General features: G+C 54.4%; 1 protein-coding gene across 2 annotated transcripts; it reads left to right on the forward strand.

Moving 5' to 3' along the window:
* Positions 1 to 133: 133 nt before the first annotated feature.
* On the forward strand, positions 134 to 17874 carry NMT1 (N-myristoyltransferase 1). 2 transcript variants are annotated; one of them, XM_055697449.1, is made up of 12 exons: positions 134 to 312; positions 7193 to 7301; positions 8635 to 8779; positions 11048 to 11166; positions 11686 to 11777; positions 12429 to 12545; positions 13026 to 13196; positions 13576 to 13684; positions 14774 to 14944; positions 15235 to 15402; positions 15805 to 15942; positions 17537 to 17874. In XM_055697449.1, exons 1-12 carry the CDS (start codon positions 185 to 187, stop codon positions 17555 to 17557), a joined length of 1488 nt encoding a protein of 495 aa, XP_055553424.1. In that variant the 5' UTR covers positions 134 to 184; the 3' UTR covers positions 17558 to 17874. The 2 variants fall into 2 exon arrangements, with proteins under 2 accessions (XP_055553424.1, XP_055553425.1); XM_055697450.1 differs by lacking the exon at positions 12429 to 12545.
* The last annotated feature ends 65 nt before the right edge of the window (positions 17875 to 17939 follow it).

Here is a 17939-nt window from a genome sequence, read left to right on the forward strand (position 1 = left end):
CGAGTGAGCCCTCCGGCCCCGGAGCTCCGCCCCGGGCCGCCCGGAGCTGTAGTCCCGGCTCCGGCGCAGCCCGGCTCCCGCATGCCCGCGCAGACTACCGGTCCCGGCATGCCCCGCGGTCCGCCGCCCAATCGCGGCGCTCTTTGTTGCGGGGGTGCGACAGGCGCCGAGGTCCAGTTTCAAGATGGCGGACGACAGTGAGACAGCAGTGAGGCGGCCCCCGGCGAGGCCTTCGCGGCCGCCGGCGGAAGAAAACGACCACGAGCACTGCAGTGACTGCGAGAACGAGGCGGAGCACGGCTCCAACCGAGGGTGAGCGGCGGCCGGGGCCGCCCGCGCGGCGGCGGCCAGGCCCATTGAGGAGGGCAGCGGCCGGGAAGTGAGCGGTGCCCCGCCCAGCGGGCACGCTGATTGGCCGCCAGGCAGCATTCCGCGCTGCGATTGGTTAATCTGCCCGTCAGTCTAGCGGGGGGGGGGCGGGTCCGCTGGAGCCCATTCACGCCTGTTGTGGGAGCGTGTCCTGAAGCTAAGCAGGGTCGGGCCCGTCCGTGGCGTGGATGGGTAATATCCTGCGAGGTCTCTGCGGGCCAGCCAGAAAGGGGCCATGAGTGCCTTTTTTTTGGAGAAATGAGCCCAATTCGCAGCTCTTTGTCCTTGCATTAGGGCGTGTCTCCTCACATTCCCCCCGTCCTCCAGCGCAAGCCCTGTCCCTCTGCGGGCATCCCCAGCCCTGCCATGGCACCCAGGGTGGTGGCACGGTTGGGTGCGTTATCGCGCTCCACAGAGCCTGTGGGCTCACATGGCTGCCCCCAGCCCTGGAAGAAGCCCAGGCTTTTGCACACCCATCCCATCGTTATCCTGAACACAGCCCAGGGGTTCGCACAGCTCAGCCAACATCGTCTCATGGTTCGAGGAGCGTGGCTTCCAGAGGTATGCAATGGTGAAACAGCAGCATTTACGCTGGGAGCAAGCGCACGCAGTGAGGCGGGTCCTTTTCTAGGTAGGAAGGATCTAAAATACCTAACGTGGTACCTGTGTTACTCAGGGCCTTAATTAATAAGGCACAGAGCTGCCTTGCCATGCCTGTGGGTTGCAGAAGAGGTGCATCCTCATTCCTGCCAGCTTTGCGTGTAGCAGTGCATGTTGACGTGTGGCTTATGCCACATCATGTGCTTCCAGAGGTTTTTCGCCTCGTGCTTCATGCACCTAAACCTCACCAGGCTCCTCTTCCTGCTCAGCCAGTGCCCCGGCAGCAGCTTTCCCAGCTCTGTGATGTAGAGACTGTTGGCTTGAAGAGCTCTTCTCCCTCCGCCAGCAGCTTTCCGTAGGCAATCCTGCTTGTCCAGTAGCCAAAGTGAATAAAAGGTCACACAAGAAATATCACAGAGGCTTTTTCTATGACAGCACAGATGCCCATTTATATTTTATTTGCCTCCCGGGTGTGGCACCATGTCTCAGTTTAATAGGTTTAGCCGTGCTTGGGGAGATTTTTCTTTTTTTCCCCTCTGACGTGATTAGATTTGTGGAAAGCAGAGCCAAGCAGAGGGGAGACGCGGTGCTTAATCACCATTACTTCCCAGCCCAGTGGCTCAGCCTGCCCTTTGCCAGGAAAAGGTGTGTTCTTGAGTCCTCTTCGTATCCTAGCATGGGCATTGCACCTCCTGCAACACTGAGGAGTTAAAATGCTGTTACCTGCCCTGACTAGGGCGAGCGTCGAAGTGCAACAAGCTAGCTGGGGAAATACCTCTAATGAATATACTTAGAGAGTTTGAATCGCTCGGGAATAACCTGAAAAGCATGGCTGATGGGTGCAGCGATAAGGAGTCCAAACCAGGGAGGTGCTGGAGCTCTCTGTCTCTTCCAAAACCTAATGGGGGGATCCACCTAGGGGAGAAAAAACCAAGTGGTAGGAAGGCTGTTGGTTTTCCTTCTTGATGCACATGGGTTCTGTTGATTTGGTAGCGTCATGTTATGCTGGGGTGTGGAAGTGTTTCTGTTCACCCCAGCAGAACGCTGTCCCCAAAAATGGGGCAGAGGAAGTGCCTTGAGCTGCCAGGGTTTGCAGAGCAATGCTTGGAGTCCTGCCTCTGCCCAGTTAAGTGTTGAGAGTCACTGGATCTTGGCTCTGAGGTTTAAAACACAAAAAATACTACTTAGTGAAAGCAATACTTCCTTTCCTTTTAAGGACAGGAAAGACTAATTGAGTTTCCTCCGCCTCGGTCTTGTATCAGCACTGGGAAGTGACTGCACCGCTCTCTGCTGCAGCCATCCAAGTTGATTTCCCAAAGAAAAAAAATCCCATTTTCATATTCATCACGCTTTCCTTTGTGCGGAGAGGGCTTCTGTCGTATCTCCAGTGTTTGTGAGGGGTTTATTCCCATTGTAGATAAATGACACTGAAAAGGCAGAGACACGGGCACGGGCTCTGCTCCCCAGAGCTGGTGCCAGCCTGGTGGGATTTGTCAGTTCACAGGCAGCAAGCAGCAGCAGTGAGACCAAGGATTCAGGTGTCCCAGCCCCATGAATGGGTCTGTTTTTGGCAAAACCACCCAGGGAAGTGGTTTCAGGTGGGAAGACTTGAGGGAGGGTCCTGTGGCATGAACTGAATTGTTGCTGGATGGGATTGAGAGGGGGCAAAGGGGCTTTTCTTGGAGGGGCACCTGCCAGGTTTGGCAGCCCCTGCCTGCATTTACACCACGAGAAGATGTTCCTGGGATAACTGCCATGCTCTAACGTGCAGAATTTAGTTTTAGGTGTGATATGGAGCACAGTAATGGCATGCTCTGCCTTGGGACCTGGGCTCTGCTGTCCGGAGAGCCTCTCACCCGGCTCTGGCCCCTAATGAGATTACAGCCCAAGTATCGCACCTGCTTAGCTCCAGGTTTGGCAGAAGGATTTTCTAGCATCTAAATACGGAGTGGGGATCTACTCTTTCTTATCTGACACCTTTCAGACTAGGAAGCAAGGCTGTGTGGTGGAAGAGCTGCAGACCACACAAACCCTTGTTCAAACCTGTGTTTCCAATTTAGTTTTTGAGGAAGAAGCTGCAGTGTTCAGTACCCTTTGCTGCCTTAGTTGTGAGACTGTCTGTGAGCCCAAGCGTGGCATTTCAATTAATGAAATATGCTTTTTGATTGTTGCATTGTATGTTATGGAAAATAACACCCTGCCCCTGCCATCAAAATCCCCCCACACCAACCCAGAGGTTCCTGCTGGGCTGAGGGAGCGGCAGGGAGCCAGCCACAGCCAGAGCTGTTCTTCCTTGTGCTTTCCTCCCTCACCTTGCAAAAATAAAGCTTTCAGGTCTGGGCATACAGCAGGAGCATGCACGGATCCAAGTGATAGATAAATGGGTGCTGAGCACCAGTTTGTTACTGGATGTGTCTGTTGTTTGCCAGCCTCCAGAGGGGCTCAGCTGGCAGAGGACAGTCAGTCTGAGTGGGTCTTGCCTCAAACAAGCCCAGCCAGTTTGTTTAGGTGCTTCCAAAAGTCTTATTTTCAAGATTGTTCAGGTTCTGGGTATTATTTTCTGTGCAGTGGCTAGCACCAGCTCCTTTCCCTCAAACTCAAGGTGCCATCTGGTAGCAGGGAATAGGGTGCTGCAGGGAACAGGGTGCTGCAGCAATAGGTAGTGGCCATGACAGCGGTGATGCCTTTCCTGGGAGAAGGAAAAAGTGTTTTCCTAGGTCAGAAAATGGACCCTTGTGGTCCCATGGGTAAATGGAAGGTGCTTTGCATAGTGCAGCCAACGCACCCTTCTTCACCGGCTTTATCTCTGAGGGCAGCTCTGGCTGGAAAGGAGATACTGGAGGAAAAAAGCTGTAAGTGCAGCTGGGAAGGCCATGTGGGCTGTCGGGCAGGAGCTGGCCTGGCAGTTAACCCTTCCTGGGAGGTGAAACTGGCTTCAGCTCGGTCAGCTTCATGACTCGCACCAGCTGCGGTAACTAGGATTTTGGATGGTGGTGGCTTGTCCCAGGACACCAGTGGGATGTTGCCTTTAATTTGGGGAGCGTCTGAGTGGCTGCAGCTACACTGGAGTGTAAAGAAGGTGACACTTGCTTTCCTAAATGGACTTTAAAATAGAAAATACCTTTAATTGTTCCTTCCTCAGGTGTAGCAAGTTGGACCTTTGGGTTTTCCAGCATTTTCCTACACGCTGGTGACTCCTCTGCCAGGTTGGTTTTCATCTCCCAGCTGGAGCAGGGCCCTTCCCCGTACCACAGCACTTGGGGGTGCAAAACCTCGTCCCACCTTATTCCACCGTAATTTCTTCCAGGTCACGACAGCTTTGCTCATAAGTCAGGGAGAAATGTTCTCGGCGCTTTTACCTGTGAGCCCAGTGCGGGAGTGAAGCAATATTGGTTGGGCTGAACTCATTAGTGGCAAGCTGGTAGTCTGCAGCTCTGATTTATGAAGCAAAGCGATGCCGACTGAATACACAGGGGCTGGGAGGATTTTGTTTGTTGCATCTGACACCTGCAGCATCCTGACATGGAGGTGACCTGGGAAAAAATGTCCATCCCCTTCGGAAGGGGTGACTTCCAACGTCTGTCCTCAGATGTGCTTGCAACCCGCCTTGTGCTGTCAGTTTGTGGTGTTAAAATTGGTAAGAAATCAGTTGGATGTGCTTGATGCAGCTCTGCAGTAGATGGTTTGGCTCATCACAGGACCTTGGTGTGGCCAACATGGCTGGTTGGGGATCTGCCAGGTCTCGCCTGTGCTTCTATGGAGGAGTTTAAAAAAAAAAAAAAAATCATGCATTTGTCACCAAAATTAATAGTGGTGTCAGCACCGATTTGCTGTAATTACTTTTGTTGTCATGTCAGAGCTTGTGTCCTCCTGGGTGGAGGTAACCCTTTCCCGGCGGTGGGAGGAAAGGTGAGGTGTCATCCCCAGGGACAGCTCAGCAGCGCTGCGGGATGCTGATCCCCACAGAGCTGCGGCTTCACAGCTGCTCCTCTCTCTGTTCCACTGCAAGTGCTTAATGTGTTTCTGGAGAAGAAGGGGGGCTTCTCATCCAGCTCCCTTTTCTGGAGCAGCTCGACCTGCACAGCTGCTCGTTCTCCGTGTTGGTAAGCTGTTTCCCAGTGTTTCACATGGGATTGTGCCAATATATGGGAATCTTTTTTTTCCCCAGCAAATGTTGCCTTGAGAGTCTCCACTGCTGTTCAGGTTTTGTCCAGAGTAAAGCCTTCCCCAGCTCAGCTGCTCCCTGTCCTGCAAACCAGATGTCTCTGCTCTGCAAGGCGATGGCTGCCCATCATGACAGGTTTCTGCACCGCGAGCATCGGCAGCCTCGTCGTCCATGGGCATCTCCACACCCAGCCCTCCCAGCTTCACCCCTTAAAAAAACATTTCACTGTCCACTTTTCCCTGGTTTCAAAACTCACTTGCTGCTCAGCCCAGGGATATTTTTTTATTTTTTTTTTAAACCTTATTCCCCTCCTGGGTCTCTCCTTGTCCTAGCCTTGCTGAAATAAATAGTCGGATGCTGCTCCAACATTTTCCGGCATGTTTCTTCTTTGCTTTCCCTGCTCCACCCTCTTCACCACTATCTTGTGTCTGGTAAAGACATTAAGGTGGTCCGGGAGCAAGTGGTACTCAGGGATGATTTCCAGGCTGGCTGGTGCGTTTGGTTCACTGCCTGCCTGTGGGCAGCTCGGAGCTGTGCGGTTGTCCCTGCTGTGAAAATGGCAATCATTTTGGGGATGCAAGGAAGGAGACACCTCTGTATTGTAGAGTAAAATATATACTGGCTTGGATCCCCAAGCTGAGATTTGGGGAAAGAGGACGAGGTCCCTGGGCACAGGAGGGCAGGGACATGTTCCACAGCATCCCGCTGGCAGGGGGTCCCTGTGGTGGATTCAGTCCCACAGAGCTCATACCAGTTTCGGTGGCTGCTGGTGGTGGGCTTTGCTGTTGTAGGTGCTGTGGATGTGCCACTTGATGCAAAGAGCAGCTCCCACCTGGGATTTTCCATGGCTTTCCTTGCTCTGCTCTGGCGTCTCCCCGTTGAGCCAGATGCAGGTTATTGTCCTGAGTGAAAACAGAAGAGGGAATGTGCTGCAGTTTTACTGCAGAACAAATGTGGCAGCACTGGTGGGGACAGGACAGAGCTGAGTGATGCTGCTGGTGTGCCCGCCGTCCCCCTGGCTGGCTTTTCAGAAGACCCCTTGTGCATGTTGCCAGCTGGCAAAGCGCCCCTGGCCTGGTGTCCCTCCCTCTTCCCCCTCATCCCTCCACTTGGTCCCACTCCCAGCCATCTCTAGGGTTGAATTTTCACCCGAGCCGTGACCGTCTCGGAGGCTATAACCTTGTGGGGACCATTGGCAGGGAAGCTCCTGACTTGAGGTGCCCCAGCTCCGCAGAAGTAAAGTCACCTGTCCTGCATCAGGGTATCTCACACAGAGGGGAGATCACTTACACCATGCCACGAGCAGGCAGCTCTCCTGCTTTTGGCATCGGGTCGCTGCCAGCCTCGCCCATCAGCAGGGCTGGGCTTGGTGCAGGGTTTTCTGCCTGTGTCTGCTTTGGTGTGATCATCATCTGGATGTCTGGGGCTGCCCCGCATCCCTGGAGGGAGGACCAGTGCCCTGGCACAGCTGCTTCCCGTCCTGTGCACCCAAAGAGATTTGCTTCTTGGTCTCAGTTTTCCAGTTCCAGCGTAGCAATATAGTAATTTTCCAATATAACAGCCACCTGTCTCCTTAGATCATCCCCTCTGCAGGTGAGGTGACTTTTTGACGCGGTGTCCTTGGCCGCTGACCCCTTTGTGGTGCCTGGACCTGCTGTGGTGCCTCATCTCAGAGCAGGACCAGCGTTCGCTGCTCCCACATCCATCCTTGGGCTCAGAGAGGAGGAGAAAGCCTAAGCTGGGCATCTCTGCCATTCACAGGGTAGATTTGGGCACGTGTGGCTGAGCCGGATGATGTGACTGCAAAGATGCGGTCATCTGCAGGGTGGGAGGTGTTGATGCTGGTCACTGTTTGGGAGCTTGCACGGAGCTCGCTGCTGGGAAGGGGGCTGGGGCCAGGGCACATGGCTGTACCCTCTGTGCGCTGAGTATTCCCCCTCCTCAAGACTTGGACTCAGAGCAGGGAGCTTGTATTTTCTTCAGAGAGCTTCAGAAACCCTATAAATGTTCTCCAAAAGAAAACCCCAGGACTCCAATGATGTTTCTTTTGTTCTCTAGCGGCTTGAGTCCAGCAAATGACAGCGGAGCCAAAAAGAAGAAAAAGAAACCTAAACGGAAGAAAGAGAAAGGAGATCAGCCTGACCAGGCTCAGGACCAGCCGGTGAAGGTGACCAACCGCTTCCTGGAGTCACAGCCCCGCACAACAGCCAGTCCCATCCTGAACCTCTCCGATGTAGCTTAGGACAAGGAAAGAGTCTCCCAGTCCTGCTTTTAGGCACTTGGTTGCTCAAAAAACTTAAGGTTTAGAGTAGCTTCCCAGCCTGGCTCTGTGCGTGGGAATTCCCGTTGCTGCGGAAGGTGTTTGCAGAGCGCTCCAGGCCGAATGTGGTCCTTGGCTGGATATCCCAGCCAGTTCCAGCACTGGTGTGAAAGGGTCAGGCTGGCGCCTCCACATTATTCTTTCCAGACACCAGCTGCCTCCTCGCAGGCAGGGAATCGCCATGCTGCCACCTGCCAGCTTCCTCTCCTGCCCACAGCCAGCACAATGAACACGTTCTGCTTGGGCGACATCTGATGTTGTTGATTTTTTGCTTGATTATCATAAGAGCAGCAGCCAGGTCAGAGCAGGGTCTGTATTACCCCTCTTGGCTTTGCCTGATCCTGTCAAGTAGCCAGTGCTTCAGGAAGGCGCTTGGGATGGGTAGAGTTTGTCCCTGCCAGGGTGGCATCCTCCCAGCCCTCTCATCCCTTCTGGTCCTGAGGTGGGGGACACACAGAGATCTGCACATCAACAGAGGTTGCTTTCTGTCTGATGCCCAGTTCCTATCCAAATATTTCTAATATGTTGTCTTTCTGATTGTGCAAAGCATTAAATTGGGGCTTTGCATTTTTCAAGTTAAATTTTCCAGGAATCAAGGAGGAGCTGGGGCTGTGAATTCAGCACAGAGCTGCCCACCCTGCCAAGGCCTGGCAGAGGAGGAGGAAAGCTTCTTTCATCTTGACTCAGTCTCTCCACCTTGTCCTAGCCCATGGTGCCCAGAGACGACTCAGGAAGCTGCAGTTTGCAGCTATGGATCCAGCTTAAATGGAGGAGGCTGGAGCAATAAGAGAGAAGAGCCACCACAGGAAGCCCAAGCGCTGGGTGTGGGTTGACCCAGGGTGTCTGCGTGGGTGTTAGCCCAGGTGAGGCAGGGGGGTTTGCTCTTGGGGCTCACGGCACCCTCTTAATTGAAGCTTAAAGCATTTTAAGGCAGTTTATCCATCCCCTCTGACCCAGGAGAGCCTAGAAACTAGGTTGAGGTGTGTGGCAGATGGCTGGTAAAAGGGTTTGTCCATCTTGTAGAGGCTTTCAAGAGGATCTAGGCTGGGAAGGGAGTCTCCTGCCCACTTGCACCTCCTGGCAGTGTCCTGAGGCATCAGCTCCTCCTAATGAGGAGCTGAAGTACGGACCTGGTGGCTCAGCTTACTCATTTTGTCTTTCCTGCCTTTTATGCCCTCAGGTGAACTCTTTACCTGCTGAGAGGATCCAGGAGATTCAAAAAGCCATTGAGCTCTTCTCTGTAGGTCAGGGCCCTGCCAAAACCATGGAGGAAGCCACCAAGAGGAGCTACCAGTTCTGGGACACGCAGCCGGTGCCCAAGTTAGGTACGTACAGCCCCTTGCCGGTTTGTGCTCTGTGGGAGAAGCCTTGTGGTCCCCAGGCTGCTCAAACAAGCCTGAAGAAGCTGGTCTTTGGCGAGCAAGTGAGTCCCTGGGCAGCCCCTCACTGCTGTCCTGTCTGGGCTTCAAAGGCGTCAGTGATGCTTGTCCACCATTTGGCATCATGGCCTGAGCAGTGAGCCCTGCCTCCGGAGAGCTGTGCAGGTGACTGGTGGGGGCAAGAGGGATGAGGAACTGTTTTGGACGTCTGTTCTGATGTCTCCTGCATTTGGGCGTCCCTTAATCTCAGCCTTTAGCCCTTGAATTGGGTGTCCCCAGCCCTCTGTGCCCAAGTTTCATGCGCGGTGTTACCACCCTTCCTCTTACCGAGTCCCTAGGGACACGGAGCTAACCAGCAAGGGGTCCTTGGTGGGGGAGGTAACTCGGGGGGAGACATGGCCAGCCAGTGATGGGAGCCACTCCAGGAAGCAGGTCCATGTGCTAAGCTGCCACATTGCTGGTTTGCTGGGCTCGTGTCAGCATCTGGCATGGGAGAGGGGAGGCACAAACCTGGCGAGCACCTGCACCCCAAAGCTGCCGTGCTTGTCTGAAGATGGGGAATCCCATCTCTGTCTCCTCTTCCCCCTGCAAACAGCCTGGCTATGCTTCCCGGCTCTAGTCCTTGCTCCAGCCCTTTCTCTGGTTTGTTCTTGACACTGTCAGCCTACGTCAGAAGCGATCTGCTGTCGGTAACGAGGCATTTCTTGGTGTGGCATGAGCTCTTGGCAGCCGAGTGGATCTGAAAGGAAGAGGAGGGGCACAATGCTGCAGAGCTGCATGGCTGGAAGGTGCTCATTCTCAAACTAATTGGAGCAAACCTGCAGCGCTCCTGGGGTGCCCAGGATTGCTTTGCTTAGTCTCTCCGCCCCTGCATCCCCCAGCAAAATCCCTGCAGAGCTCGGGAGAACTAGAGAATGAGTCCAAGCCCATAGTTTCTAGATCTTGTCATGGTTTCAACTTGTCTGATCTTCAGTAATTTCCTTCATGGGGTTGTGTCCAAGCCCTCTCGCTGCAAACTGTTTGATTCCGTTTTCATGACGTCGGTGCTAATCTGAGGCTTTCTTTGGTCTCAAAGTCTGTTTGCTGGGACTGATAGTCTCAGCTTTGGGCTAGGAAAATCATAGTGAGATGGCATAGGATTATGTGAGACAGCAAAGCCTGATCTTGCATTTGCCCTTTTCCTCAGAGGATCCTGGACATGGCAAACACCATTTCTGCTTGGTTAAACCCTGGAGGAAGGGTGGAAGATGTCTTCTGGGGAAGGAGAGGAGCAAAACAGCCTGCTCCTCCAAACACCAAATCTCTGGCTGTGCTCTGGCTGCCAGCCAGTGGTTGCGTCCCGGTGTCTCTCGTGGTCCTTGCTCAGGAGCACGCTCTGGCACGCAGCGTTACGTACACAAGGCTCTTTAGGGTCGGGTAACAAAAGTGCTGTGGGATTTTTGGGACCGGATTTCAGAGTGGTTCAACACCTGCTCAAAACAGAGAGGGCGGCTAGGAGTGAGTATTTCTGGAAGCTGCCCTGGGTGGGTGTGATGAGGGCAGTTCTTGCTCTGGGCTTTCTTCACCTCCCCATTGCCTGGAAACCTTTTCGATCACTTTTTAAGCGAATTCCTAATTAGCATGGCTTGCTTCTCTTGGCAGCACTCAAGTGATGCCGCTGTGTTGACATCCCCGAGAAAGCCGGTGCTTGAACCAACCTCTCTTGGCTGAATCAGGGGCTCCAGGAGTCAGCGGTTTTTCAACAAAAGTTGTCTTGTTCGCTGCAGCTCTTCTTGAAGCACAGTGGGGAGGGAGCCCTGATGCTTGCCAAAGGCAGGGGCCAGAGCTGGCAGGGAGAGAGCTACCATCTGGTGGAGCGGTTGGGAAAGTGCTGGCCGAGGCTGGGATTGTGGGGCTGGGGAGAGATAAGGCATCACATGCAGACCTAGAGGATGTGGCCGTGATCCTGAAGCTCTGATCAGTTTGGTCACCTCTTCTCTGCTATCCATTAGGCTCCACTGTTGCTATGGGAGGAGTTTTGACACTTTGCCCCTGTATCACGACAAACGTGTAGCACATCCCAAAACAGGCGGGTGAAATGCTGATCTCTGGCTGCCCGTGCCACAGGCCTGGGGTGGGAAACATGAGGCACGTTGGTCACCAGATTCAGGTGTTGTGGAAACTTGGCCTCAAACAGTAGAGAACATCTTCATGGCTTCCTGCTCTCTCTTACAGGAGAAGTGGTGAACACTCATGGTCCTGTTGAGCTGGACAAAGACAATATCCGTCAGGAGCCGTACACCTTGCCCCAGGGCTTCACCTGGGATGCCCTAGACCTTGGGGATAGAGGTGTGGTGAGTACAGTCAGCTTGGCACATGTATATTGGGAGGGTATCTCCACACATGGTGTTGGGGATGGGAACATGTCCTTCACAACACCAGGCAACTCTCCAGCTTAGTGGTCGTGCCATCTGCTTGGAGTTAGATGGGTCCGACTTCCCCCACTATGCAGTTACCTCTCACCCATCCCATGTTGGCCAGGTTGGCCCGGTTTCTTCATGGGGATGTAAAGATGCCTGGAGCCAGTTTTCCCTTAGGAAAACCTTCCAGACTGTGACCCACCTCCCTGGGAGATGACCCGGGGACAGCAGGACTTACCTGTGTCCTGCTGCTTCCCCTGCTCTGCAGCGGCACCAGTTCAGCAGCCTGGAGCCAGCATTCCGGAGCAGAGGGACGTGCCAGCAGCAGGGACACAGCTGCATGTGGTGCCCGCTGCTGTGACCACACAAAAAGTGTTCGAGGTTCTGTCTCGTGGCAGCTGGGGCGTGTGATGGCTGAATAACTTTCTTAACCTGTGTGATCTCCTGCTTTAGCTGAAAGAGCTGTACACACTTCTGAATGAGAACTACGTGGAGGATGACGACAACATGTTCCGGTTCGATTACTCTCCTGAGTTCCTGCTGTGGTGAGTGGCACCGTGACCGCGGAGCAGAGGGTGTTGGATGCTGGCGAGCCTGATCCCAGTGACAGTGCTGCAGCCACCTTTGCTTATCCCGTCTCTCTTCTTTCTGAAATCTCGCTTCCCCATTTGTCACCATGCGCGTGTGGTACCCCAGGTACACTGTGAGAGAGGCCTCACCCAGCCCTACCTGCCTCTAGCTTCTTCAAGATACGGAGGCCTAAAACCAGATTGTTATTTTTCTCTTTGGTTTGATCCCTCAAGTGTTTGTAAAAATCCTGGTAAGCTGAGGAACTTCTCAGTGCTCTGGAGCTGTAGGATGAAGGTGGCTGCCAAGTAATGTTGCCAGCAATAACTCTTGGAAACCTGTTGCAGCAGAGCTGCTGTTTCCTCAGGGTGTTTATGAATCGAGGAACATGTATTTCCTCCTGTGTCACTGAGGAGAACTGGCCTTGGCCACAGAGTGCAGGAATCGCCCTGGATCCCAGCAGTCCTGCCTTGTCACATTACTGTCACCCTCTCATCCTCCTGCCTGCTAACTCACAGCTCTGTTGGGCAGCCTGGAGCAGGACACAGGGTATCCCAGGGCAGGGCGGAGAGGCAGGAGCAGGTACAACTTTGATGAGACATGACTTCTGAAGTGTGTCTCCTCTCCAGGGCACTGCGTCCTCCAGGCTGGTTGCCCCAGTGGCACTGTGGAGTCAGAGTTGTCTCCAGCAAGAAACTGGTTGGATTTATCAGTGCAATTCCAGCCACTATCCACATCTATGACACGTGAGTGCTGCTCAGCTGCATTTCTCATCCTGCGCCTTGATGGCACATGGGCCTTCCTGGGAGCGCTGGAGAGGTCTGGTTCCATTGTCCTCCTCGGCCAACAGAGCCAAACCTGTGCTGTTCAGCTCTGGAGATGCTTTGCTGCTTGGAGGAGAAGGTGGGGGATATTTAGGGTGGGCAGTGAAGTTCTGTGCGAGGACATTTGTAGTTAGTAGCCGTGAAGACTTTTCCTCACTGAGTGAGGTCAGCTTAGAGCTCTGTCTTACTGAAATCCTCCAGGGATGGATGGAGGCCATTTTCCCCGGGAAAACCTTGGATAACAGCTTAAGGGAGAGTTCTCCAAACCCGGCCCTTGGCCTTCCCCGAGGCTTGTCTCCTCTTTCTCTTGGAAAGGGGCTGGGGGTAAATTGTCCAGGGTGTTGGACTGGTCCTCCCAGGTCAGGACAGTCGGTCTCATGCTCTGCATTGTTCTTTCCCAAGGGAGAAGAAGATGGTAGAGATAAACTTCCTGTGCGTCCACAAAAAGCTGCGCTCCAAACGGGTGGCTCCAGTTCTGATCCGTGAGATCACGCGGCGGGTTCATCTGGAGGGGATCTTTCAGGCTGTTTACACTGCGGGAGTGGTGCTGCCAAAGCCTGTGGGGACTTGCAGGTGAGTGTCAGTCGTTCTGCAAAGAGATTTCTGTCTGCAGACCTTCCCTTGCCAAGATCCCCTCTGTGGTGTGCGGCGTATGTGAGATTCCCCAGGACAGGAGAATAATTTCAGCCCAGGTTCCTCCCCCCCCAACACCCTCCTTCCAGGATTAAGTCCAGTAGCTTTGCTTAAGCTGCTCATGTATCACAAGACAGGAGAATTTTCTGCAGCACAAGTGCTTCAGGCCACCCTTATTTTTCTCTGCGGGAGCTGCTGGCCTCTTTGCAAGCAGGCTGATGTTCTCGCTTGCCCTTATGGCAGCTACGAGAACCTCGTGCCCATGTGGCTGTCCTGCTGCGTAAGAACAAGTCTCCCACTGTTGAGTGTGTTTCTGCAGGTATTGGCACCGGTCCCTGAATCCTCGGAAACTCATCGAGGTCAAATTTTCCCACCTGAGCAGGAACATGACTATGCAACGTACCACGAAGCTTTACCGATTGCCCGAGGTGGGTGCCAGCTGGGTCTCTGAGCTGCGGAGGCAGAGCTCGTGCATTGCTCCTTGCTGAGCAAGGGGCAAGGCTGGGAACTGGAGACACAAACATCTTGGCCGAGGTGGAGCCCTCTGCCTGGAGAGCCGGGGTTCGTTTCATGTAGTAAATGACTCTCTCAGGCCATTGCAATTTGTTTATTTTTGCCTGGGTACCTGCATTTTAAGGGCAAATTCTCGCAGCTAGAGGACCCCATGAGCTTTTGTTTCATGGTGAGTCATATCCCGTCCTCTTGCTAAAAGGAGAACGCAGATATGACAGCCTTCATCTGTCCAAACAGCCTGGGAGTGACCTTGGATTGGGTTAGTCCCTCATTCCTCAGTCAAACTGATCGGTTCTGTCACTGCAGTTGTCCTGCTGGGGAAGTTCCCCAGCTGGGTATTGGAGAAAAAACAAAGTATTGAAATTGCCTCCACCTTCCCTGACCCTGTTGGCTCCCTTTTGTCGGGCGGAGCCATTTGTTTCGGTTGGAGAGCACTGCGTTAGTGCTGGCCAGCATGTGGCTTCTGTCTCCTACCTCCTATCGCAGCAAAGGCACTGGCAGCATGCTGGTTTGTACCTACTGAGTTTTACACAGAAATCCAGACCCGGGAGCAGTCCCAGTCCGTGCTGCTTGATCTGGGCTTTGCTGTGCAATCCCAACCCTAGATTAGAAATCAAGTCCAACTGGAAATAGCATCAGGCAGTTCCTTGCGGTGCACGGGGTATGTCTCCCAGCCCATCCCCTGTGCCAGTGGGAGCAGAGACCTAGAGAGAAGCAGAGATCTTGTGTCATTAGTGGGTAGGAGGCCACCTCCAGCAGGACTTGACCTGGCACATGGGGCTTTGGGACCCGCTGTGCTTCTCTGTGGCCTTTGCCGTCGGTGTCACGGCCGATGGCATCCATCCTTCCGCTGGACAAGCAGGGCTGAGGGGGAGAGTGCTGGGTTGTGGGACTGAAAGTGGGCTGATCTAAGCAGAGGGTGTTTCAATGTTGCTTATTGGAGAGTCTTGGGCGATGAAAGCCACGCTGCAAGCAGTGCAAACGATTTGTCCTGCTTTCTGTAGACTCCCAAGACTCCTGGCTTGCGGCCAATGGAGCACAGAGATATCTCTGCGGTGCACAAGCTGTTGACCGAGTACCTGAAGCAGTTCCACTTGACGCCCATCATGAGCCGAGAAGAGGTGGAGCACTGGTTCTTACCTCAGGAGAATATCATCGACACCTTTGTGGTAGAGGTGAGGGGGCAGGAGCAAGATGAGGAGGTGTTTTTCTGGGCTTCTGCCTCCACTGGAAGAGTGTGTGGCAACCTGTGGGAGAAATCGGCGAGTTTGCTGCCCTGGGCGGTGAGATGCTTTCCCAGGGTGGGAGGTTTGACCTGCTGGAGGATGGTGCCTCTCCATCCTGGGCTGCCCCAAGTCTCCTTGCAGGGAGCCCACACATCACTCAGCCTGGCAAACCCCCTCTGAGGCTCTGGATGGGCTTTATCCTGGTTCTGATGTGTAGTGGTGTCACTTTTGGCTTCCAGAGCACCCCAGGGGAGGTGACGGACTTTATGAGCTTCTACACGCTGCCTTCCACCATCATGAACCACCCAACTCACAAGAGCCTGAAGGCAGCTTACTCCTTCTACAACGTTCACACCAAGACGCCTCTCATCGACCTCATGAGTGATGCTCTCATACTCGCCAAGTCGGTGAGCGATGGCAGGGCTGGGGCAGCACCACTGGGCAGCTCAGCGCTCACCGGGTGCTCTTGGGTTTGTGGGAGGGCTGCCTGTGGGACAGGGCTTGTACCAGGGTTGTACAAACCCAGATCCTCAAGGACCTGCCACCCAGGAGAGGGACACGGGTAGCCTGGACCATCCAGCTAGTGGTGAGCTGAGCTCAGGGCATCTGATCACTTCTCACAGCAAACAATGTTGCCGTGTGTCCGCAGCACTTGAACTGAGGGTGGGAACACCGCAGCTCAGTTCTTTCCTCGGTCCCTTCTAGGGGTACAAAGCTGGGCAGGAGAGGGGGCAGGCAGCTCACAGATGGCAGGAACTCCCCAGCATGTAAGCAGGAGGAGCTGACGGCTTCATGTCTTGCCTGTTCAGAAAGGATTCGATGTCTTCAATGCACTGGATCTCATGGAAAACAAAACCTTCCTGGAGAAGCTGAAGTTTGGGATTGGGGACGGGAACCTGCAGTATTACCTGTACAATTGGAAGTGTCCCAGCATGGCACCAGAGAAGGTCAGTGCCTTGGGGTGGTGGGGTCCTCCAGCCTGGCCAGTTTACGGGAAGGGGTCTTATCCCCGCAACCCGCGGGGAGATGAGTTTGCCGTGACATACACCTTGGCGTTCCCAGGCCAGCCGCTGTCTGGTGCCGTGTTACACACAGCAATTGGTGAATCCAGTGACGGACAGCTCCTCTGTGCTCACCCTGCAGTGCCCGCACAGAGTGTGTCCCTGGGGAAAAGCACTCGCCGCTTGTCTCCCCAGGCTCGCTTTACTCCTGGACTAGTGCCAGTTCAGAGTTCTTAACCTCATGCACACCTACACAGACAGCCTCTTCCCTCTGGAGAGAGGCCAGGTACAGAGAGCAGAGGGGCTGCAGGGTGACAGAAGTGACGCTGGTGGTTGCGACAGTCACATGGGAGGTGTTTGCTGTGTCCTGGGAGCCCACACAGGACCCGGATGTCACTGTGCAGCCCTGCAGCCTGCGTGTCAGTCTGTCGTAGTGGGGCGAGACGAACAACAACCCCTCTAGAGCGGAGAGATGAGCTTGGGAGCCATTGAGTTGCTGTTAAGTAAGACCCCGTGGCGATGGTGAGCTCTGCCCGCACAGTCGCTCGTAGCATGTGCAGAGGGGCTGAGGCACAGGATCACAGGGGTGTCACCTTGTCCCCACGGCCAGCAGCTTGCTCCCCACCCAGCTGCTCCAAGTGCTGCAGCTCTGGACCCCGGTCTTGCATCCCCTGGGCCATTTTTAGGCAGCACCCTGTTACTTCTGTATCTCCACCCTGTGTGGAGATGTGGTTCAGCTCCTGTCTGGTCCATAGCCACCTTGGGGGGGATGGTGCTTGAGAACCAGAAGCAGCCGGGCTGCACAGCACTGCAGCCTGCCTGTGCTACATCGCAACAGCTAATTAATGCCTCAACGGCAATAACAGGGATTTGATTCCCTTTGAAGAATGTTGCAAAGTCAGGTCTGTCTCTGGGTAGAAGCCCACGCACCTTAAATCAGCCTTACTCAGCTGCTGAGTCTTTCACAAAGCTCCAGGGGGTTGCCAGGCTTCAGCAATCCGTTTTCTCACTGGGAGAGCTGGTGGGTTGGAGAGCCCAGTGCTGGGAGCCGCTCTCCAGCTGTCCCCTGTGGTGGGGCTGCCCCTGGCTCCAGCGGGTCACAGCCTGGGACCAGCCACCAGTGTGTCCTGTCACGCAGTGGCTGGAGAGCACCCAGCAGCGCTGGGTCAGAGGGACCTGTCCTGATACCAGGCTCTCGGGAAGCAGCTTCTCCCAGATCTGTAGTTGTTAGCTTAGAAGTAACCCTGGCTTGTAAGTCAAGGCTGCCTTGCAACTGTCTGGGCTTGTCACAGCCCAAACATCAGTCACCTCCCCAGATCAGAGCTGGGCAGGGTCTGTGCACCCATTTGGCCGTGAGCCCAGGGCTGTTGCTGCTCTCACATATCCCAGAGCTGGTGGGGAAACCTGCGGGAATGATGCTGAGCTCTCCCAGCCAGCACAGCGAGGGCTTGCGAGCTGCGTGTGCCCAGAGCCAGGTCAGGGGCAGAGGACACTGCTGCTGGGGCACAACGTGACCTGCCATCTTTGTTGGCTCTCCCAGGTCGGACTGGTGTTGCAGTAAGGGAGCCCTTGCCAGGAGAGCGCAGCGCTGCTGAGGAGCCGGGCTCGGCGGAGGTGCTGCCCTCATCCTTTCTGCCGGAGCCAAACCTGCGCTGGGAGAGGTGGAACTGAACCGGCCGCAGAGCCGCCCGCTGCCTGGATTCACCAGCTGCATCCTGCAGCGCCAGCTGCCTCTCCCCTGCTGTTGTCAGCGGTCTCCTTTGTTTTGGTTTAATTGCATCCTCATAAAGACGTGATCAAGGGAATGTAACTGCTGAAACTAGCTCATGATTGGCATATAATGGAGTTAACGGGTGAATAATAAAAGTATATATTATATATATTTTAAATTTTTCCTGTTCCAAACTGACATGAATTGCATTCTTCTGCCGAAGGCCACCTCC

The sequence above is a fragment of the Falco cherrug genome, chromosome 20 (genome assembly GCF_023634085.1).
Source record: "Falco cherrug isolate bFalChe1 chromosome 20, bFalChe1.pri, whole genome shotgun sequence".
Classification (NCBI taxonomy): Eukaryota; Metazoa; Chordata; class Aves; order Falconiformes; family Falconidae; genus Falco; species Falco cherrug.